The following is an 18752-nucleotide window of genomic DNA, read 5'->3' on the forward strand; positions in this document are numbered from 1 at the left end:
GGGAAAATTAGACGGAGGTGACAAGCAGGGCGCGGTTGTCGTGGACGGTCCTGATCTAATATAGGTCGATTCGGAAAAGTCAGAAATACCCCTACGAAAATTATAACAAAAAAAAAGTACATATGTGGCTGCTGGGATTCGAGCCCAGGTCTCCACGGCCACAACGTGGAATTCTAACCACTAAACTACAGCCACTTTGAATGTCCTTTTTCTAAAAACAATATCAAGTCAAGACCATCCTTGAACAAATAGGAAACGGATGAAAGAGGACAGAATTGGACATGTTTTGTTTTTTAAATCATGGGACAGATGTTTGATATATGAAATAAACAAAGAGGCCTACGAGGAAACAGTAGAGTGCTCCTTTGATTTGGCCAACTTGGATTGAATGAGTTTGTCCAAAATTGGTGGCTCCAATGGAACTGCATCAAAGCACCGTTCTGAAGCTGCAACGATCACCTGTACAACACCGCAACCGGGACTGTTAGTTGCTTATTATTACACATCACATACAGAATTTTAAACTGGGACATCATCTATTCAAAGAGAGAATGATCACCTCGTCCAGCAAGAAGTCGACGGCAGCTTCATCCTCGGCTGTTTCCTTCAAAGGAGATCTTAGGAACTGAATGTCCAGCTGGATTTGCTGAAACCCACTCCTGTTAAATGTTTGCATCCGCACGTACTCTTGCAAACTCTTTAGACTCAGTTTCAGTATCGTCGTCACTACCGATTCCTGCAACAACAAAAAAAAAATTACAAAAGCGAAAACTACTTTGGAGCCGGTGGATAATACGGGATTATTTGCATGCTGGTTTTGTTGAGTCTTACCTGAGTAAACTCAACCTTGGTGAAGATCTCTACTTTCTGCTTGAAAAGTTTAGCTAGATGTGTCTCAAAGAGCTGGCTCCGGGCCCGTTGTGAATTTGAGCGTGTGATCCTATCGTGCTGTAATGGATTGCTCCGGGATGAGGTTGTGGTGTTACTTCCGTTGCTGTCTGACCTCCGGTGCTTACGGAATGTCCCTTGTGGTAAAATTTGCTTCACCTCTTTCCCAATTGCTCCCAGCTGTGCAAAAGGAGAAATCCCAATGTCAAATTATGCATATATCTGTCCTTACATTTCCCATGCTTTAGAAGAAAAAGAGCACTTGGCAAACCTCTTGAAGAAACAAATCCACAAACATATGAACTTCTCGCGGCTCCTTGTGCTGCAGAATATAGTTTTTAGAAAATAAGAACGGGTAAAAAAAAGGCTCCAATGGCAGGGAAAGTATCAGGCATGAAATACCTTGACCCAGTTTGGTGTCTTAAACCTCTTCCTCAGAAGAAGTGATATCCTCTGTGTTCTTGTGTTTATATACTGCAAAAAATAAAGTGATTCGGTCAGTTAGCTTTAAGTTTTGGAAACGCCCCCAAAGAGCCATTAAGGAAAGGAAAGCATGTTTTCAATGCAAGAACAAGCATAGAATACAAGCTCATACATGCTGGAGAAGCTTCTCACTCGCTGAGTGGAAGACCCGGGAAAGTTCTCCAGGAATAAAACCAGGCCCATCCGCAAGGCCTTGGGCGCCTCCTCCAGCAGAGAAGGAAGCAGCTATATCCTGAAAAAAACACAAGGAATTCTCAGTTAATTTTAAGAAATCTATATTGGATTTGTACCAAAATAGAAGATGATTCCTAACCTCTGTGATTCTCGGGATAACCATTTGTTCGATAAAAACAGAGAGTTGGGCCAGCACAAGGATGAAACCTGCATGAACTTTGTCACTTGGTTTTCCCTCAGCCAAACCTTCAGCCTCATTTGGTGAGCTGGTCTTTCCCGAAAGCACTAGAAATAAAGCTTCAAGTGACCGGAAGAAGTTTTGAAACCCCTCTCGAACCCAACCAATAATTAAATCCCTCATCTTGACAAGTATTCCTGTATTTTCTTCAAGGAGTTGATGAAAATCCTGAAACAATAAACAGTGATGAATAACTGAGCAGGAAAGTTACATAGAGAAATGATGTAGAAAAGAGGAAATGTGTGTTGCCTGTAGTATGTTCATGCTGCCTTGAAGCACCGCCTTTTTGCTCGCCTCCACGACAGAGTGCAAAACTTCTTCTTCAACTGCTTCCTTTTGATCGACATTGACTTTCAGGAGAGTATCTACCACGTTGAGACCTTATTTTAGATCAGATTCAGGCAAAGACAAAATCTTGCGAACACATTGTTTTATGACTAGATACTTTCAGGCCCCTTCGGATAATTTCAAAAAAAGACCATGTGCCAGCAGCACCAGAAAGAAAAAAATCACCTTTCACAGACACAGTAAGAATTATTTAAGCATATATCCTTTCTCTCTTTTCCTCTAATAAGAAATTTTACATCTTGTAGAGATCGTAACAGAGAACAAACCAGATATATCTTGCTGAAGATGAGAAAAGGACCTCGCAACAAACTGCTTGAAAGTAGATTGGGCAGCCTGAAATGACAAATTACGAGTAAACATAGATGGTTCTATTATCAAGACAAGAAGTACGGTGATATAGAACAAACAAATGAACAATTAAGAGGTGACCTCTGCAGCAAAATCCGAGAGAGCAGCCTCAGGTAGCACCTCGTCCATAAGCACGACATCAGCCCATATGAGTTCTATGTCCAATGGAAAATAGGTAAGGGTATTAGGACATTGAGTTCGAGAATGATTTGGTGAACAAGTTCAAGCCTTTACAGAGAAATGCGGCAGAGGGAAAAAAAACAGCAATAAGAGAAAAATGCACAAGGAGAACCAAAATACTCACTGGAGATTCCAAGAAAACATGAGGCAGAAACCCGTTTCTTTATATATTGCTCCACATTCTCGAATTGCCTAAAGACAACGAGTGTTAGAAAATCAGTATTCCCAGTACAAGGGATTCTCGGTTCCTGGGTCACTGTATATAAGGCAAGGTGCATTACATTGCTGTCAAGGCTCTCGCAAGTTTAAAAAGTTTTTCCTCTGAGTCAGGAAATATGACTCGGTAAGCATGCATAGCCTCAGAGAACTCACGTACAGCATCCTATTCAAAAGAACAAGCAAATGTCTTAAGAATCCAGCTGGCAGACTTGTTGTCTGATAAATTTCAGATTTAGGTTTGAGAAGAAAACGAACATTGAAAGGATGGAATTTTGTAAGAAAAATGGCTAACAAATTCATTTGGTTTAAAGTGTTCTGATCATTTCAGAATCATGGAAGACAAGGAAGCTGAGGCGTCCATATTTACCTCATGAACTTTGGCAGGATGTGGATCACTGCTTTCTCCATTTTTTGACGAATCAGTGTGCTCCATAAGTTTACTTGCCTCCTCAGGCTTTATTTGAAGGTCATCAAGAGACTGTTCCAGCTTTTCCAACAGTCTGGCCTTTAAACTATCTACCTGCAGGATATAAGAAGTATCGCATATTATGGCACAATAATCATATAAAACTTTATCCAGCAAAATAATCATGTATCTCATATTTAAGGAGAACGGATGTGGGAACTTTTCAAGTTACTTCAGTCCTCGGCCAAGTCTGTAATATATATAACAGATCATGTAAAACTGAACCAAGAGAAAGTACTAACAGGGACATCTAACCGCTTGAGGAGCACTGCAGCTTCAGCTCTAGATTGTATGGATTCTGAATCCGAAAACAGCCTTGCCTGACCGAAAAAAGGAAGCATATACTGAGCTTCACGCAACCCAAACAAAAAGGAATTCCAAACACAAGCAAAGTAATATGTTCATACGTTTAATCCAGCAGGCAACACTATTTAAGTCAAAGGCACACCTGTAACCTCTTTATGATGATTTCTATAGCTTCTTCAGAAGCTCGTTTGCAATCTTGGAATGATGTCTCGCCATATAACTGTAAAAAAGAAAGGCAAACTGTTAAAAGCTTCTAAAAACAAATCCCCATGTATATTCAGAAAGAAATGGGATCTACAGCACGTAAAAGAAACAAGGATGACAGGAAAAGAAATGGGAGAGTTATCTGAAGACCTATATAGAATAGAACCTTGAAAATTGGCATTGCTCCAGTGTAAAACCTGACAGCATCAGCATAGACTTCTGATTTGATGCACTTTTGAAGTCTTGCAGGTAAATCGTAGATGAACTGCTCTTTTTGAAAAATAGAAATTTGTTTAAATTCACAATATTAAGCATCATACATGTGACCAAAATTCACAATATAAAGGAACAATATAACTAAGGAGCTGGCGGCGAAAATCTGTACCAAACCTGAACTTTACGAAGAAGATTACGTGTACGGTGCAGTTTCTCGATATGTTCTCTCTTTTCGAAAAGAGAAGTGTTGACCCCATCACTTCTTGATTGTACTGACATTATCTGCGGGAATCAGTTGGGGTATCATCCTCTGGTTTTGTCTTCAAGCAATATATAAATGGAAACCAAGACAACATGTTATTCAATTATTTTAACACACCTTCTGAAGAAGCTGACCCATATTGCCTTCCATCCCCACGATATTACTCTTCATCCTAGCAGGTCAAGAGGGAAGATTTCTTAGATATATGCAGATTCCTGAAAGATACTAATAACAGATAATGCTAAAAGGAAATCACACAATCAGTATCCAAAACGGATCTGGGAACCAGAACAAGTACCTTTTGATTGTATCTGTTGCACTAATGAATTTGTTGTAATTCTCATACACTAGCATCTGCAAGTCTGTGTCGAGATTTTTAATCTGTGCAGCCATATGAACATGCCTCTGCAAAAGCCCTTCGAGATTTGATTTTTTTATCTGCACAACCCGATAAGCTCACCATAAACTGTCATGTTTCTCTATATGATCCTCTTTCTACGCTGCTGCCAGACATTCCACTGAAACCCCAGCACCCCTCCAGAAACGAGACTGCGAGTAATTCTTCTCTAGCATCTATTTTATCAAACTTTTGACGAACCGTCAAAAATTGCAGGGAAGAACACGGATAGTTTACATGTCTGGAAGAATTCCCTGATCTAGGATAACAACTAGAAAACCAATGGAGGAGGAAGGAACGTAGATCTATGGCTAAACATAAGAATCCACTTTCCGAAACCCATAAGAAGGTTTTTCGCACCGTAAACTTCGTGGTCATGGAAACTCGAATTTTCCGAGCATTTATCAAATCGAAAACCTCACCGGAGTAATCACCAACCTCGCTCGGGAACTCGGATTCGCGGGATCAAGACCCTTCCGCAAAGCAAAAAAGAAATTACTAACCAGGAGATCCATGTACTGATCGGCATTGAAGGAGGTGCTGTTGATGTTGTCGAAAGAGGCGTGCGTAGAGGAGGCACCGGTCGAGATGGAAGGATCAGGAGCGTAGAAGCTGGACAACAGATCTCTCATTCTCTTGGCCTTCTCGTCCATCGGAGCCGCCTCCGTCGCCATTTCCACGCCTCCTCCGGGACGAGAATATCTGTAATCGGAAATCACAGCGAAAAAAGTCCGTCGCAGATTGGAGATCGAAAACGAAAGTGGGTCGGAGTAAGAATTCGAAAAGAGGCTTGATTAAAATGGGCTTCTTGCTTACATGAATGAGCCCTTGTCCAAGTGGACGACGCTGTTCGCACGGAGCCAGCCACGTGTCCTTCAGTAACGGCTCTTTTTTTTTTTACGAACTATGATTTTATTTTGTGCACCATTATTCCTTTTTCAACGTTATTTTTTGTGTAAAATTATTCTACTATTTCTCATTGATCGTACATTATGTTTTTTTGAAACATGTAAAAGCGTTTATTCGCAATAAAAATGGAAATTTTTCAAAGGTTTCAAGTGAAACGGTTGAATTAGATCGTGGAGGAGAAATCAAGGGACCTTGGTAGACCAAGAAAGGAACTTTTATTTATGGTTATGTTTTGAAAAGAGATATATATTACTAGAAAGAAGAGCATTATACTAATAATTCTATCACCAACTCATTACAAATGGAATCGGACTGCCACAACAGTTGCTTTTTTCCTTATTACTGTCAGAATGTTTAATATGGGAATAATAAAATACACTGAAAATAGCACAGTTTTTTTATAAAAAAATATTTCCGGACATTGTTTCACTCTCTGTCCGGAAAGACAGCGTGTTATGTTCTTCATTCACGTCTCTATCTATGCTGGATCGTTCTCTACATCCACTGGGCTGTTCTTTTCGTTGTCCAGGCTCCTCTCATCGGAATCATGGGCACCTTGACAGAGAATTTCGACGCCAGATTGTTTATTGCGGCCCAAGAAAGGTGGGTTTTGATCAGGGTCTTGTTTTTCTTGGGTCTTCATGAAGTGATGATGGTGTGGTTCAGACTGGTCGTGAAGCCCGTGGTTGACGACACGATACCGGGGGTTTATACGGAGAAGCGGTTGTCGGAGAGGGGCGTGGTGGCGGTGACGTTTGGGATGATGTGGTGGTGGAGGCCGATGGAGGAAGCGGAGGGTTTGGCGGTGGTGGCAGAGCCTAAACATAAGCTTCTGATTGGTTTGGAGGCTTTGGATTATGGGAATTGGTTGATCTATTACACCTGTGCTGTGCCTGTGATTGGGATACTTAGGGTTTTGAGAAGGTTATTGTGAGTATGGAACAAGGTGTTAACCACTCGTATAGCCAAAAAGGGTTGTGAATCTTGTGTAATTGTTGATGATTCTAACTTATAAGATAATGTTTTTTTCATCAAAGGTGTATAATAACATTTTAATTTTCCCGTAAAAATAGTAAAATACACAGTAACTAAAAAAATTCCCATGTCAAGAAATATGCAAACAAAGGGAAATTAGCCACGAGCTTCAAGTGTACACACGCATGTAACAAGAGTCAACGTCATAACAGTAGAGTTTCATGCCACGCGTTAGAAGGCAAATTAGTCGAATATTGTCAAACCCTTTTAAACCCACCATGCACCACAACATACCGCGTTTGTGGAACTTCGTTTTGGCGATGCCTTAGTAAAGGCACGTATACTTCCACTAAGCACTGCACTAATTATATCACACATATATGTTATCCTAAGTGACACGTCACTATCACAATCTATTAACCTTCGTTAGTGTATTTAGAAGACCTATTATAATTGTAATGTCCCCTCGTTTCGGGGTCGCCACGTTTTCATGCGTTTTCCAGAGATATCGGTGAATGTGGGTCTTAGTGGTTTCTTCTTTATCGTGTTTGTGATTCAGACATGTGTTTCAGTTGGCTATAAATAGGGTTTAGGATCAAAATATGGCATACATCACACAAGCAAGTGTTTCTTGGGTTCTTGTCTGACCGAGTATATAGAAATTGGTGAATTGAGTGAGGATAAGAAGAGAGGGGAAATGGGTAAGGTTGTGAGGAGTGTATATGTTATGGCATCGGTGATGGTGCTTATGATGTCGATAGAAGTGATGGGGTTGGTGGAGAGGGCTTGTCGGGATAAGGATGGTAAATTAGTACTTAACGCGAGGAAGGCAGGATGCGGTGGATTTGGTGCCGGTTGGGGCGGAGGCGGCGGTGCCGGTGCCGGAGGAGGAATAGGAGCCGGAGGAGGAGTTGGTGGTGGAGAAGGAGGAGTAGATGGAGGTGGAGGCGGAGGTGGACGTGGAGGCGGCGGTGTCGGAAGAGGCTTCGGTGGCGGTGGAGGAGGATGTGGTCGTGGAGGCGGAGGCGGCGGTGCCGGTGCCGGAGGAGGAATAGGAGCTGGCGGAGGAATCGGTGGTGGTGTCGGAGGAGTAGGAGCTGGTGGAGGAGTTGGCGGTGGTGTTGGAGCCGGAGGAGGAGTAGGTGGAGGTGGAGGCGGCGGTGTCGGAGGAGGCTTCGGTGGCGAGCTGGCGGAGGAATTGGCGGTGGTGTCGGAGGAGGAATAGGTGGTGGGGTTAGAGGCGGCGGTGTTGGAGCCGGAGGAGGAATTGGTGGCGGTGGTGGAGCCAGAGGAGGAGTGGGTGGCGGAGGTGGTGGTCGCAGAGGAGTCAGAGGTGGTGCAGGTGGTGGAGTCGGTGGAAATGCTGGTGGGGGTATAGGAGCAGGTGGTGGCGTTGGAGCGGGAGGAGGAATTGGCGGTGGAGCCGGTGTTGGTGGTGGTGGAGGACTTGGCACCGGTGGGGGAGTCGGAATTGGAGGTGGTGTCGGTGCAGGCGGAGGAGTTGGTGGCGGTGCCGGCGGAGGAGTCGTTGCCTTGCGTAAAATATATAGTCTTTGCATGCATGGTCATAATATCGTCGCGTTCCATTCCGTCTTTGAGTCTTTTTGTACCTAACAGCCTATTGTAAAATATCAACAATAAAACTAATAAAACGATTAAAAAATTATATCTAAACCTCGCCTTATATGTGAAAACGATTTACAAAAAATATATATAAATATGGGAGTATCCGTAGGCGCACTCATGAATTTTGGGCTTCAGCTTTACATTCATTGATATGCTATATATGTTCTGAAATTATAATTGAAGATTAAAGGGGCAACTGGTATAAATTACGCACAAAGGAACATAATTGGTCACTGTAAAACAAGCCGATAAGATTCTCTTCAAAAATTATTATATCCAATTAGTTAACTCTCCAGCCTAATTCGTCGTGTAAGCTATTCAATAGAGGTAACTGGCGATGGCATAACGATCCAGTTGAAATGTGAAGGGGCATGCCAATTGTTATTTATTAATTGGCAGTATTTATTTTAATATAAAATGATGGTTTCAAATTCAAAACATGCAATTAGAGTAGATTAATTTATTGCAAAATATAGATACAAATGGTTATATATATATATATAAACATGTGTGTGTGTGTGTGTGGCGACGGAGAACGTGATTCCGCCGATTGATATCGGGTTCATGAATGTACAAAGAGGGTATTTTAATACGCACACAACAAACAATGAACCGACATTAGGATCTAAGTACTTGAGACATGTTTCTGATTAAGTAGATTTATATTCAGTCAATAATTGGTTCTACTACATTATCCATCAATCAAGATTATGTCTTTTTTAATTGTACGGGTTTTATACACAATCAAACAATGAATACATGTGTATATATATAAATACATACATGTATTGAAATTATGACACAGAGTGGAAAGTGGCCGATGGATGAGAAGGTGGGAGAGGTGATGAAGAAGAATATATAACATGTGGGTGCATGTGCATTTTGAGTTGGAACAAAACATGGCCAAACCTACAAGCAACACCCATTTGGACACGCGTCACGTTCTCCTTCACTCGTCCCATGATTATTGGAGAATAGAAATCATATAATATATACTATCATGATCAAGATTTGTACAGGCGACGTGGTTCGTTATCTTGGGTTGGATCAACCCACATTATTTGCTCCCTCGAGCCATATATATATATATGCACTCTATCATTCATTGTTGCGTTATCCAAGTTCTTCTCTTATTGAACCGAACCATCAAAATTCGAGGGTTCTCTTTGTAATGGCTATTTCTCAAGATCTTACATTTGCATCGTCGGTCCATTCCAAAGGTGCGATTATTCGGCCAATTTCAAAGAGATGCCCGAATCATTTCAAGAAGAGAAGAAGCCATATCGTGAACCAAGATTCTAGAAAGATTCTGAAGAGGACAAGAACACCACACAGGAACATTTACAGGAGGAGGACAGCGAAGCCTATAGAGAGAAGGATCAACGCTCTGAAGAAGCTAATCCCGACACGTGATGAATCAATGGATGTCGATGAACTCTTGGAAGAAACAGCCAACCATATTGTATCATTACGACACCGGATTGAGGTGATGAAGGTCATGGTTGTGGCCTTGTCGGGTCCTAACTCCTAAGTGAATGATTCCTCCATTTTTTTGCTGTGTTCCCTATTCTCTCTTGTACTTATACGATCACATTATCTCTGCGTTGAGGAAGCAATATATGTATGACCCTTTTTCATATAATTTGATTTTGATGAAATTTTCGATCTTATCTTACATTTGTCAATGTGAATGTATTGTTATTGATGGGTATATGGTAGTCCAGGAGCTTCTTCTCGTTCCGGTGATAATCATGGCCGATTTAACACATGAATTTCATCAAAAAAAATTATTTATCATATGATTGTTGGAATAAAAAAACAAAAAAAAGAAAGAAAAATAAGAAAAAGAAAGAATGCATATGGAAATTGGGTTCCATGCGAGGGCCTAGTGGTAGTGGACCCATGATGTTTACCTTAGAAAACGTGCGTCATGGGACCGTAACGGCCATTTTCTGCACTACGAAAACCTATCGCCCATACGTTTTGTATACATATATTATTATAAATGCATAAAATTAGTTTTATATTTAAAATTCATTTATTTAAATTAATAATAATTTATTATTAGTACCCTAGTGAAACCAAAGTAATATTATATATATACACACACACAATTTATGTACTTTTATTTTATAGTTCTGCCCTGACGATACAAATATTGAAATTCTTTGTTCAAATTTCAAACAAGTGTTGATGCTGTCTTATACCAAAAAAAAAAGTGGTGGTGCTGTCAAGCTGGTTAATTAGTCAACTGTACTAACGATAAACTAAAATAACACTGCTAACTTTTTTTTAAACGAGATTTTTATGAAAGATTAATTAACATTTTTTTTCAATGAAAAAAACTAAATTAGAAATCATTTGGTCAATCTGGAAGTTTTATTCAATTTCGCGTATTATTACGCAATTTCCAAAATATAAAGGAGCCTATCTACAATCGTTTATTTAAAAATAGTTATGGATAAATGTTAATTGTAATTTTGTAATGTTTTTAAATTTGAAAATATACGAGAGAGAAAAAACGATGATAATGATGATGATGATGATGATGATGATAATAATGATGATGATGCCCGTAGATTCTGGACAAGCTGGCACGTCTACGCAGTTTTCAATCCATACGGCGACATAACAATCCAAAAGACATTCTTGTGTTTCTCTTTTTATAAATCAGAGAACTGATTTTTAGATTTAGACACAAACCCTAAAAAAACAAAATCTTCTCAAATTTCACTCGGAAGAACCCTAATTTGGGTGATCAATCGGTAATCCATTCCCAATATTGGCTGCGATTTCACCCTTTTGTCTTCCTCGTACCTCGCATTAACGGATTTCGGCGTCTCAAGCGAAATGTTTGATCTTGTGAGTTGTTCCTTTTTTTTTGTTGTAACCGAGAAAAAGTTTCTGGGTTATTGTCCGAGGAAAAATTTCGGTGAATTTTTGTTTCAATTTTCGATTTTATTTGGCATCGGCGTATTCGATGATATCTCATTATTTGCTTACGATTGTTGTTACTGGGTTTTTGTCGTTCGTTCCTTTGTTTTTGCGGGGCTTAGGGAAGTTTCATGTATACGCACTTTCCGTGCAAACAAATGTTCCTAAGTTCAAGGTTTTTGCATTCGGTTTGGTCGAATGTTGTAAGAAATTTAGGCATTTTTATATGTTTGGTCGATTGAACCGCTCGCTGTTCCTGAGGCGATTCGGTATCATGAGTGGTTTTACCTGATTCATTTTCGTCCTCTGCCGTATCAATTTAGCTGTTTATGATTCTTTCTGGTCTCTTAGGCTGCCCTTTGATTCCTGTAGTGCTGTATTTTCTTGCAGGTTTTGAGTACCATTGCTGTGTTTATGTGCTAGCGCAATGATTGAAACTCGAGAGAAAAACTTTTGAAATTGTAGGATTTTGCTAGTGTAAAGAGGGTTAAGCAGGGGAAGTCTAGGGTTGATCAGCTTTACTCGGCATCAAATAGGTAGCTTGTACGAAGCTTTGGTAGATGGATCGTGTGGTTTCCGGACAAAAAGATCTTGAAGTGGATATTGAAAGCGGTGTATCCGATGTTTCACAAGAGAGCACTGCAAATCTGTCAAATGGGAGAACAGAACCGGTTTGGAGTGAATGTTCGAGTTTTGGAGGGACTGAAATGGTCGGTGATTATCTGAACCACCCTTTACTCGGAGACAAGAACTCAGGAGAAAGAAGCGGCCAAAGCTCGGATCTTCCGGAGAAAAAATGCGATAATGTAAAGCTTAAGAAGTCGAGAAAGCCTCCAAAGCCGCCGAGACCTCCTAAAGGTCCGTCGTTGAGTGCAAATGACCAGAAGTTGATGAGGGAAATAGCCGATCTCGCCATGAGAAAGCGTGCGAGGATTGAGAGGATGAAAACGCTGAGAAGAATGAAGGCAGCCAAATCACCATCTTCCTGCAGTAGCATTTTTGCCATGATAGTGACAGTTCTCTTCTTCGTCTTTCTGGTCTTTCAAGGTACCGTTCTCGAGTTTCTTAGGTCAAGCTTCTGTCCTTTTGTTCCATGATTAACTTGAAATAGCATACTTTTTCATTTGAAATTTGAACTGTTATACTGTAAAGATTTCAAAATCGGGATACTGGTTTAGTTTTGGATAAGTTCTTACTCCCTGCATGAATTTGTGAAAGGTCTGAAAACTTGTATGGATTCAGCATTACACATTTGGTTCAACCTTCAAACTTGTATGGATTTTCAATTCAATATTCGTCTAAACCCGAGCTTTATATTCTTCTTATCACGTTCCTCCCAAAGCGAACCCGGGCTCTATTTTAACTAAGTTTCCTCTCTTGATATGGGCGAACAGGCAGAGTACAAATGCCCTGTTCTTGTAGTATGGAAATATCTTGGCTTTGACAATTGTCTCAAACGATACTTTCTGGCCGCAGGATTCTCCAGGAGTAATGCGACGATGAGTTCAGAAGACGGGTCACCCTCACCAACTGTTTCAGCCAGTGACCGATGGATTTCGGTTCAGTTCTACAACGAATTTGCTCCCCGTGGGAAAATCGATCCAAGCCCTTCTTCTACCACATTCAGGTGAAGCTCCTCATTCGTCTTTCATCATTTCTATATATTAGTCTCTTGCTCCATTATTAGAGTGAAAGAAAGTAAGTATATATACAGTTATATATGCACAAGCCATGGAGAAACTGAGATTTTGCTTCCAAAGAATTGATACGAACCCATCATAGTATAAACTGTAACGATATCCGTTACCTTCATTAATGGAACTTACGATAAATTCAGATTCATGGGCGAGGGAGTTTCGGGAGCAGACAATGGAGAAGACGGGAGAGACAGTCACTAGATGGAGCATTCTTGGGGTCGTGTAATGAAAGGTTCGTTCTTGCGTGTACATAAAACGTATTAATTGTCTCTTGGCGTTAGAAACATGGTTCCTCTTCGAGGTTTTTAGCTTTTTGTACAGCGGCTGAGCTTCACGCGCCTTGAAACGATGATATGATTCTACGGCTTCTTCACTTCATTGTTTTACTGTTTCACCCTTTGAACCGTTCGTGTTTTTTTTTTTCCTTAAAACATAAATCGAACCCAAGATCTGAGTGAGGAAACTATGGTGGATATTGTTTTGGATTCTTGATGACTTGAACTTTGGTGTTACTGTTTCATATATTTAATGAAGAAAATGATGTCAAATTTTGTCTTTTCCAATTATTAATTTTCCTTGTGATTTAATCAACGGTCGCATAATCCCGTTAAGACGCTTCTAGAGACAACACGAAGTACATTGGGTAGAGATATCAGGTTTTAGTTTTTTTTAGGTAAAGTTATATTTTTTTTTCGTTTTTATATTCTGGAAAATTATGTATATTCATTCATTGGGTATGTTCGTAGATTTTATATTTGATTTGTTTTTATTAAGAAAAAAATATCGTTTCCGGTTGTTTCTGTATTTATCATTATAACGTCGGTTTAAATTTGGTTTCAAAATTCTATTCGATATCTTTAGATTATAACTTATATTCCATCGGAACAAAACAATTAACCAAAACCCATAAACAAGATTTTTAAAAAAAAGGATCAAAAGAGTATATTTTCATCAATAGAATTTTGATCCCCTGAGGTGCCATTTTGGCCCTATTGACCATACTATTGATTAATGTTACGGATAAGAGATAGAAGATCACTTTAATTAAATGGCCTCCACGTTTTAAAGGCGCATCATGCAATAAAATATACAAGTACGTGCCTTTGTTCTATGCGGCTCTCTTCGAGAAGATGAAAACGTTTTCATATCGATCTCGGTATACAAATCAATAATTTCTTAAGAATCTAAATGACTCATTCTTACCCATAAGATGTATTCCAAAGCCTCGTGTTGAGGAAGATAAACGTATATGATGGATATGATGTTATAACCACGTTTGATTTAATACAATTAGTTAGAAAACTATTAGATGTGTTTAGATGGTCCACTGTTTAGAAATTTTTTTTCTCTCCCTATCTCTTTCGACCGACGATTTCTCTTTTTGGAAAATGCCTCGGTTTTCGTTTTCTTCATCCAGATCGCGTCTTAGCAGATACAAACCTGTAAATGTCAAATAACTGTAGAGAGCATATGATTTCAATGTCTGTTATAAGTTTTTTTTTTTTTTATCGAAACAGATTGATATATCTATATCTTTATCACTATATAGAAGATTTGTTGTTTGAATTTTATTTTATATTATCGTGTAGCGTGAAAATTCAAAATTAGAATTCTAAAAATGTTGTGACCGCATGTTTAGTAATTTTCAAATCCCAGAAATTAGGGCTGAGCATGGGTCGGGTACCCTAAGTTTTTGGGGTATCCGGGCTTCGTCTTTATCTTCACACGTTTTCAGAAAACACTATCTCGTTTTGGTTTTTGTCAAATCCGGATACCCGTGGTTCGGATATCCGTCGCTGAATTTGATTATCCGAGGGTGTCCGAACCCGTCCAATTCTTTAGAAAATATTGATTTTTGTTGATTTTAAGGGTATTTTAGTAATTTAATATAAAAATATTTTTAATAATTATTGTAAATATATCAAAATATCAGGGATATAATCGTCATTTTATTCGTATACGGAGATCCGAGGGTACCCGTCGCCGTTCAAACAAAACTCGGACTCGAACTCGCAATCCAGATTTTTGGCTTCATCAAACCCGTTTTCGTCTTCGTTATATAGAGAGTATCCGTGTTCCAAATATCCGTGAGATCAGATACCCGAAAACCCGCAGGTTTCAAGTACCGCGCCCACCCCTACCAAAAATATATACATGTTACATGGATCTTATGCATTAAAATCCAACTCACAGGTGCTGAATGCGCATACTTAAGCTTTCCCATGCAGCATTCATGCGGATTGGGTCCATCATTATGTTTCCTTACCCTTTTTTTTTTCAAATTTATCTTCCCTTTTTTAAAATTTTTTCTGTATTTTATATTTGGAAAGGAAGTTATATAAATTTTGACTACCGATTGCGTTTTAATATTTTCGGAGTAAAAAACGAAATTTGGTAAGTGAAATTTTTTATTATTTGACCAAATATGGACTGGAGAATTTGCGAGAAAGATCCCCATCCCATGCCATACTCCACACCACACACAACCTGTAAACGTGGTCGGCGTCGCTCACGTTCATATGAATTCAACGCGTTTTGACTTCGCCCCCCTATTTTCATAAGTTCTCAGTTTTGGCCCCATATTTATGAAGCCATTAATTTAGATCCCATATTCAACTTAACAGGCTCCATGAATGTTTTTTTTATATATTATTATTATATTAATGTATACGGCTACTTTTTTGTTGACATGGTAGGGCTTATTAGATAATCAATATAGCTATTATGAAGTGGTTCGAAATGGTATATTTTATATCAAATAATACTTTCTGGAAGAAACGATATATAAATTACATTTAATGAATTAAATATTAATATATAATAGTTAAGAAGGTGACCGATAAAAATTCGTTTAGATGGAAATGTGATATTTTCCCTTAGTGTATGCTATTAGAAAAAAAAATGACGATAATATTATTTTGTATACGCAAGGGAGGTTATTTCCCGAGCTAGGGACAGAAAGTCTTTCTGATGCACAAAACTGCATATTTCAGCATCAAAAAAGTTATATATAAATGATTTCTTTTGCAAATTAAGCAAAAAGTCACATTATTTTGATTGAATACTATATGCTTAAACAATCGTATTAGACTTTTCAGCCATGACTTGGCCAATTTTCATTAAATGTGACCGTGCCCATGCAACCGTGAACAATTAAAGAAGCGAGGATGGCATTCTGGTAAATTCCCCACACGTATACGGGCAATTAGCGAATTGTCTTGGATTATAAAACGTGCCCTCCATGGTTATTATACAAAAAACATGCATGGTGTTCTAAAACAGAACATTCTAGTAAAATAAAAAGCTTCCAACAGATATGTCTGCTAAGGTTTCAATTCTCCAAACCCTAACCTTCTTCTTCTACCGGTTTGTTCTCCGGCGAAACCCTAAACCAAAGCACCAGAGATGCTATTCTTCGCTTCAGCGTGAAGACATCTCGAACCACACCTTCATCTTCAACCTCGAAGGAGCCCTGTTGAAATCGGAGTCCCTCTTCCCTTACTTCATGCTCGTGGCCTTCGAGGCCGGAGGGGTAATAAGGTCATTTATCCTGCTTATGCTCTACCCTTTGATCTGCACGATGCGCTACGAAATGGGCATGAAGGTGATGGTAATGGTTAGCTTCTTTGGGGTGAAAAGTGAGAGCTTTAGGGTTGGAAAGGCGGTTCTTCCCAAGTTCTTCCTGGAAGATGTCGGGTTAGAGATGTTTGAGGTTTTGAGGAGAGCAGGGAAGAGGATTTGTGTGAGTGATCTTCCACAAGTTATGATTGAAGGGTTCTTGAAAGATTACATGGATATTGAAGTTGTGATTGGGAGAGAGATGAAGGAATTTTGCGGATATTTTGTTGGAACAATGGAGGATAAGAAGAAATACTATGATGTCTCCGTTGAAGAATGTCTTCGACAAGAGAGGTTAAGTGGTGGTAATGTTATTGGCATCACTTCCTTCAATAAGTCCATTCATCATCCCCTCTTCTCCCGTTGCCTGGTGAGCCTCACAATCCATATTAATCGGTCGATCAATGGAATTTTATATTCAATATCATATCTAATTAATCAAATATTATATGTTTAAATCTATTCCGATTCAGTTCACATGGTCGTTAATTCCTTAGTTTCTATTCAATTCCAGATTCTAAACAACCCATTAATTCACATGGTTATTAGTTGCAACATTTATTAAACAACAGCATATATAGACTATCGAAATCCTTGCATTACGTAGTATCACATGATCATTACAAAAACGTGCTTAGTTTTTATTATAAAGAGCAAATACCTCACATTATAGTTAGTAATTTTAGAGAATATTTAAATAACTCTATCATTTCTCTATTAATTCCTGGCTCTATCATTTCTTGTTTCCAACATTATCATATGTGCTGCGCAGCTATTGGAAAATTGTTCCGTAATATGGACCGTATGTACCAAATCATATGGAAACAAATATCAGTATGAATTAAATGCGTAAATGTATTATTAAATGATACGGTTAGAAGTTCAACAGATTTCATTTGGGTTCGCGTGAGATACCCAACTTGTGAGAAAATAACATAGATGATGACGCCGATATTATCATCTTTTATTCAACGGTCCTACTATGGTAACGATTCAAGTTAGATAACCTAATTATTACTACGTGCGTCAAAATCTGGTTGATACGACGACCAAAAGAAACTGATTCTTGTCTGGTTTTCCAACATGTAACAGGAGGTCTACTTCGTCAAAAGTGGAACCAAAAGAAATTGGCAAACCCTACCGAGAGACAAGTACCCCAAGCCTTTGATTTTCCACGACGGTCGCCTCGTTACAAGACCAACTCCTTTAACCACTCTCGTCCTATTCATGTGGGCTCCTATGGCTGTGGTCGTGGTCATGGCTAGAGGGGTAATTGGCCTGACCCTGCCTTATCCAGCGGCCACGCCTCTCCTCGCATTCTCCGGCTTCCGTTTAACCCTCACCGTTAATGCCCTGGCTCTGTCTTCTCGCTATAAAAACAACCGAAAAGGCTGTCTCTTTGTGTGTAACCATAGGACATTGTTCGACCCTCTTTACCTTTCTTTCGCTCTCAAGAAGAAAAAACTCACCGCCGTCACGTACAGTTTGAGTAGGGTTTCTGAGATTTTGGCACCGATCAGGACCATGCGTTTGAGCCGCGACCGCAAACGCGACGGCGAGATGATGGACAGGTTGTTGAAGCAAGGAGATCTCGTGGTTTGTCCTGAAGGGACAACGTGCAGAGAACCTTATCTGCTTAGGTTTAGTCCTCTTTTTGCCGAGATCAGTGACGTCATCATTCCGGTTGCCGTTAACTCCCACGTGACCTTCTTTCACGGCACGACGGCTAGTGGGCTCAAGGCCTTTGACCCGCTTTTCTTCCTCATGGACCCTTTTCCGTCCTACACCGTCCGATTACTTGACCCCGTTCCCGGGTTGTCCACGTGTCGACATCATGAGGAGAGAGAGAAGTTCGAGGTGGCTAATCGCGTGCAGAGCGTGATGGGGAAGGCCTTGGGGTTCGAGTGCACCAATTTCACCCGAAGAGACAAGTACTTGATCTTGGCCGGTAACAATGGTCTGGTCACCAAAAATTAAATCGAATAATTATAGGGTTTATAGTTTTTTTTTCCTCGTCTCGGATTTATAGGGTAAAATCCGAGTCCTAAAAAACCTATAAACCCTAAGAATTACCAATATATATCGATTTCCTCGTCAACCGGTTTCAAAGTGTAGTTAATGCTTTAATTTTTTTTAAACGTTATTTGTATAGGAAAATGTAACTATCTTTTTGTAATATCACACGTGTGTAATATTGGGTACATAACTTTACCTCGTCACGGATCTTTATATACTTCATTTTTATGTTTCGCATTTTGATTCGT

The 18752-nt window shown here is 39.6% G+C and overlaps 5 protein-coding genes and 1 non-coding gene across 7 annotated transcripts; 4 read left to right on the top strand and 2 right to left on the bottom strand.

Annotated features, from left to right (window-relative positions):
• Positions 1–123: 123 nt before the first annotated feature.
• Positions 124–195, bottom strand: TRNAH-GUG. Its single transcript has one exon. It is a non-coding gene; the product is annotated as a tRNA-His (tRNA).
• An 8-nt stretch (positions 196–203) lies between these two features.
• On the bottom strand, positions 204–5514 carry LOC104801306 (vacuolar protein sorting-associated protein 51 homolog). The gene is made up of 20 exons (XM_010524525.2): positions 5233–5514; positions 4631–4770; positions 4450–4504; positions 4245–4352; positions 4021–4119; positions 3793–3870; positions 3587–3664; positions 3246–3398; positions 2941–3041; positions 2784–2851; positions 2561–2634; positions 2398–2464; positions 2033–2148; positions 1685–1951; positions 1484–1603; positions 1291–1362; positions 1160–1210; positions 832–1068; positions 560–736; positions 204–459 (listed from the first exon to the last, which is right to left on the bottom strand). Exons 1-20 carry the CDS (start codon positions 5401–5403, stop codon positions 340–342), a joined length of 2352 nt encoding a protein of 783 aa, XP_010522827.1. The 5' UTR covers positions 5404–5514; the 3' UTR covers positions 204–339.
• A 249-nt stretch (positions 5515–5763) lies between these two features.
• LOC104801571 lies at positions 5764–6572 on the top strand. Its single transcript, XM_010524878.1, has 2 exons — positions 5764–5780; positions 6032–6572. Exons 1-2 carry the CDS (start codon positions 5764–5766, stop codon positions 6570–6572), a joined length of 558 nt encoding a protein of 185 aa, XP_010523180.1.
• Positions 6573–7255: 683 nt separating this feature from the next.
• Positions 7256–9770, top strand: LOC104801572 (glycine-rich cell wall structural protein). The gene is given in 3 exon segments (XM_010524879.2): positions 7256–7794; positions 7797–8150; positions 9460–9770. Coding segments are annotated over 3 exon segments (1149 nt in total). The 5' UTR covers positions 7256–7310.
• A 1103-nt stretch (positions 9771–10873) lies between these two features.
• LOC104801307 lies at positions 10874–13382 on the top strand. 2 transcript variants are annotated; one of them, XM_010524526.2, is made up of 4 exons: positions 10874–11101; positions 11564–12220; positions 12650–12800; positions 13011–13382. In XM_010524526.2, exons 2-4 carry the CDS (start codon positions 11734–11736, stop codon positions 13069–13071), a joined length of 699 nt encoding a protein of 232 aa, XP_010522828.1. In that variant the 5' UTR covers positions 10874–11101; positions 11564–11733; the 3' UTR covers positions 13072–13382. The 2 variants fall into 2 exon arrangements, with proteins under 2 accessions (XP_010522828.1, XP_010522829.1); XM_010524527.2 differs by having other exon boundaries at positions 11639–12220.
• A 2762-nt stretch (positions 13383–16144) lies between these two features.
• LOC104801308 (probable glycerol-3-phosphate acyltransferase 3) lies at positions 16145–18703 on the top strand. Its single transcript, XM_010524528.1, has 2 exons — positions 16145–16858; positions 17581–18703. The coding sequence occupies exons 1-2, from the start codon at positions 16187–16189 to the stop codon at positions 18463–18465; spliced, it is 1557 nt and encodes a 518-aa protein (XP_010522830.1). The 5' UTR covers positions 16145–16186; the 3' UTR covers positions 18466–18703.
• The last annotated feature ends 49 nt before the right edge of the window (positions 18704–18752 follow it).

Source organism: Tarenaya hassleriana, unplaced genomic scaffold (assembly GCF_000463585.1).
Source record: "Tarenaya hassleriana unplaced genomic scaffold, ASM46358v1 Cleome7, whole genome shotgun sequence".
Classification (NCBI taxonomy): domain Eukaryota; kingdom Viridiplantae; phylum Streptophyta; class Magnoliopsida; order Brassicales; family Cleomaceae; genus Tarenaya; species Tarenaya hassleriana.

Bases quoted from the DNA above. Each gene is read 5' to 3' on its own strand.
- LOC104801306 (XM_010524525.2), bottom strand. From the start codon at position 5,403: ATGGCGACGGAGGCGGCTCCGATGGACGAGAAGGCCAAGAGAATGAGA. The intron at 2,465-2,560 runs GTCACCTCTTAA...TTGTCATTTCAG, and splicing joins TCTCGGATTTTGCTGCAGAG to GCTGCCCAATCTACTTTCAA. The intron at 2,149-2,397 runs GTTTGTTCTCTG...TCAACGTGGTAG, and splicing joins TCTTCAGCAAGATATATCTG to ATACTCTCCTGAAAGTCAAT.
- LOC104801308 (XM_010524528.1), top strand. From the start codon at position 16,187: ATGTCTGCTAAGGTTTCAATTCTCCAAACCCTAACCTTCTTCTTCTAC. The intron at 16,859-17,580 runs GTGAGCCTCACA...AACATGTAACAG, and splicing joins CCCTCTTCTCCCGTTGCCTG to GAGGTCTACTTCGTCAAAAG.
- LOC104801307 (XM_010524526.2), top strand. From the start codon at position 11,734: ATGGATCGTGTGGTTTCCGGACAAAAAGATCTTGAAGTGGATATTGAA. The intron at 12,221-12,649 runs GTACCGTTCTCG...TTCTGGCCGCAG, and splicing joins CGTCTTTCTGGTCTTTCAAG to GATTCTCCAGGAGTAATGCG. The intron at 12,801-13,010 runs GTGAAGCTCCTC...CGATAAATTCAG, and splicing joins CCTTCTTCTACCACATTCAG to ATTCATGGGCGAGGGAGTTT.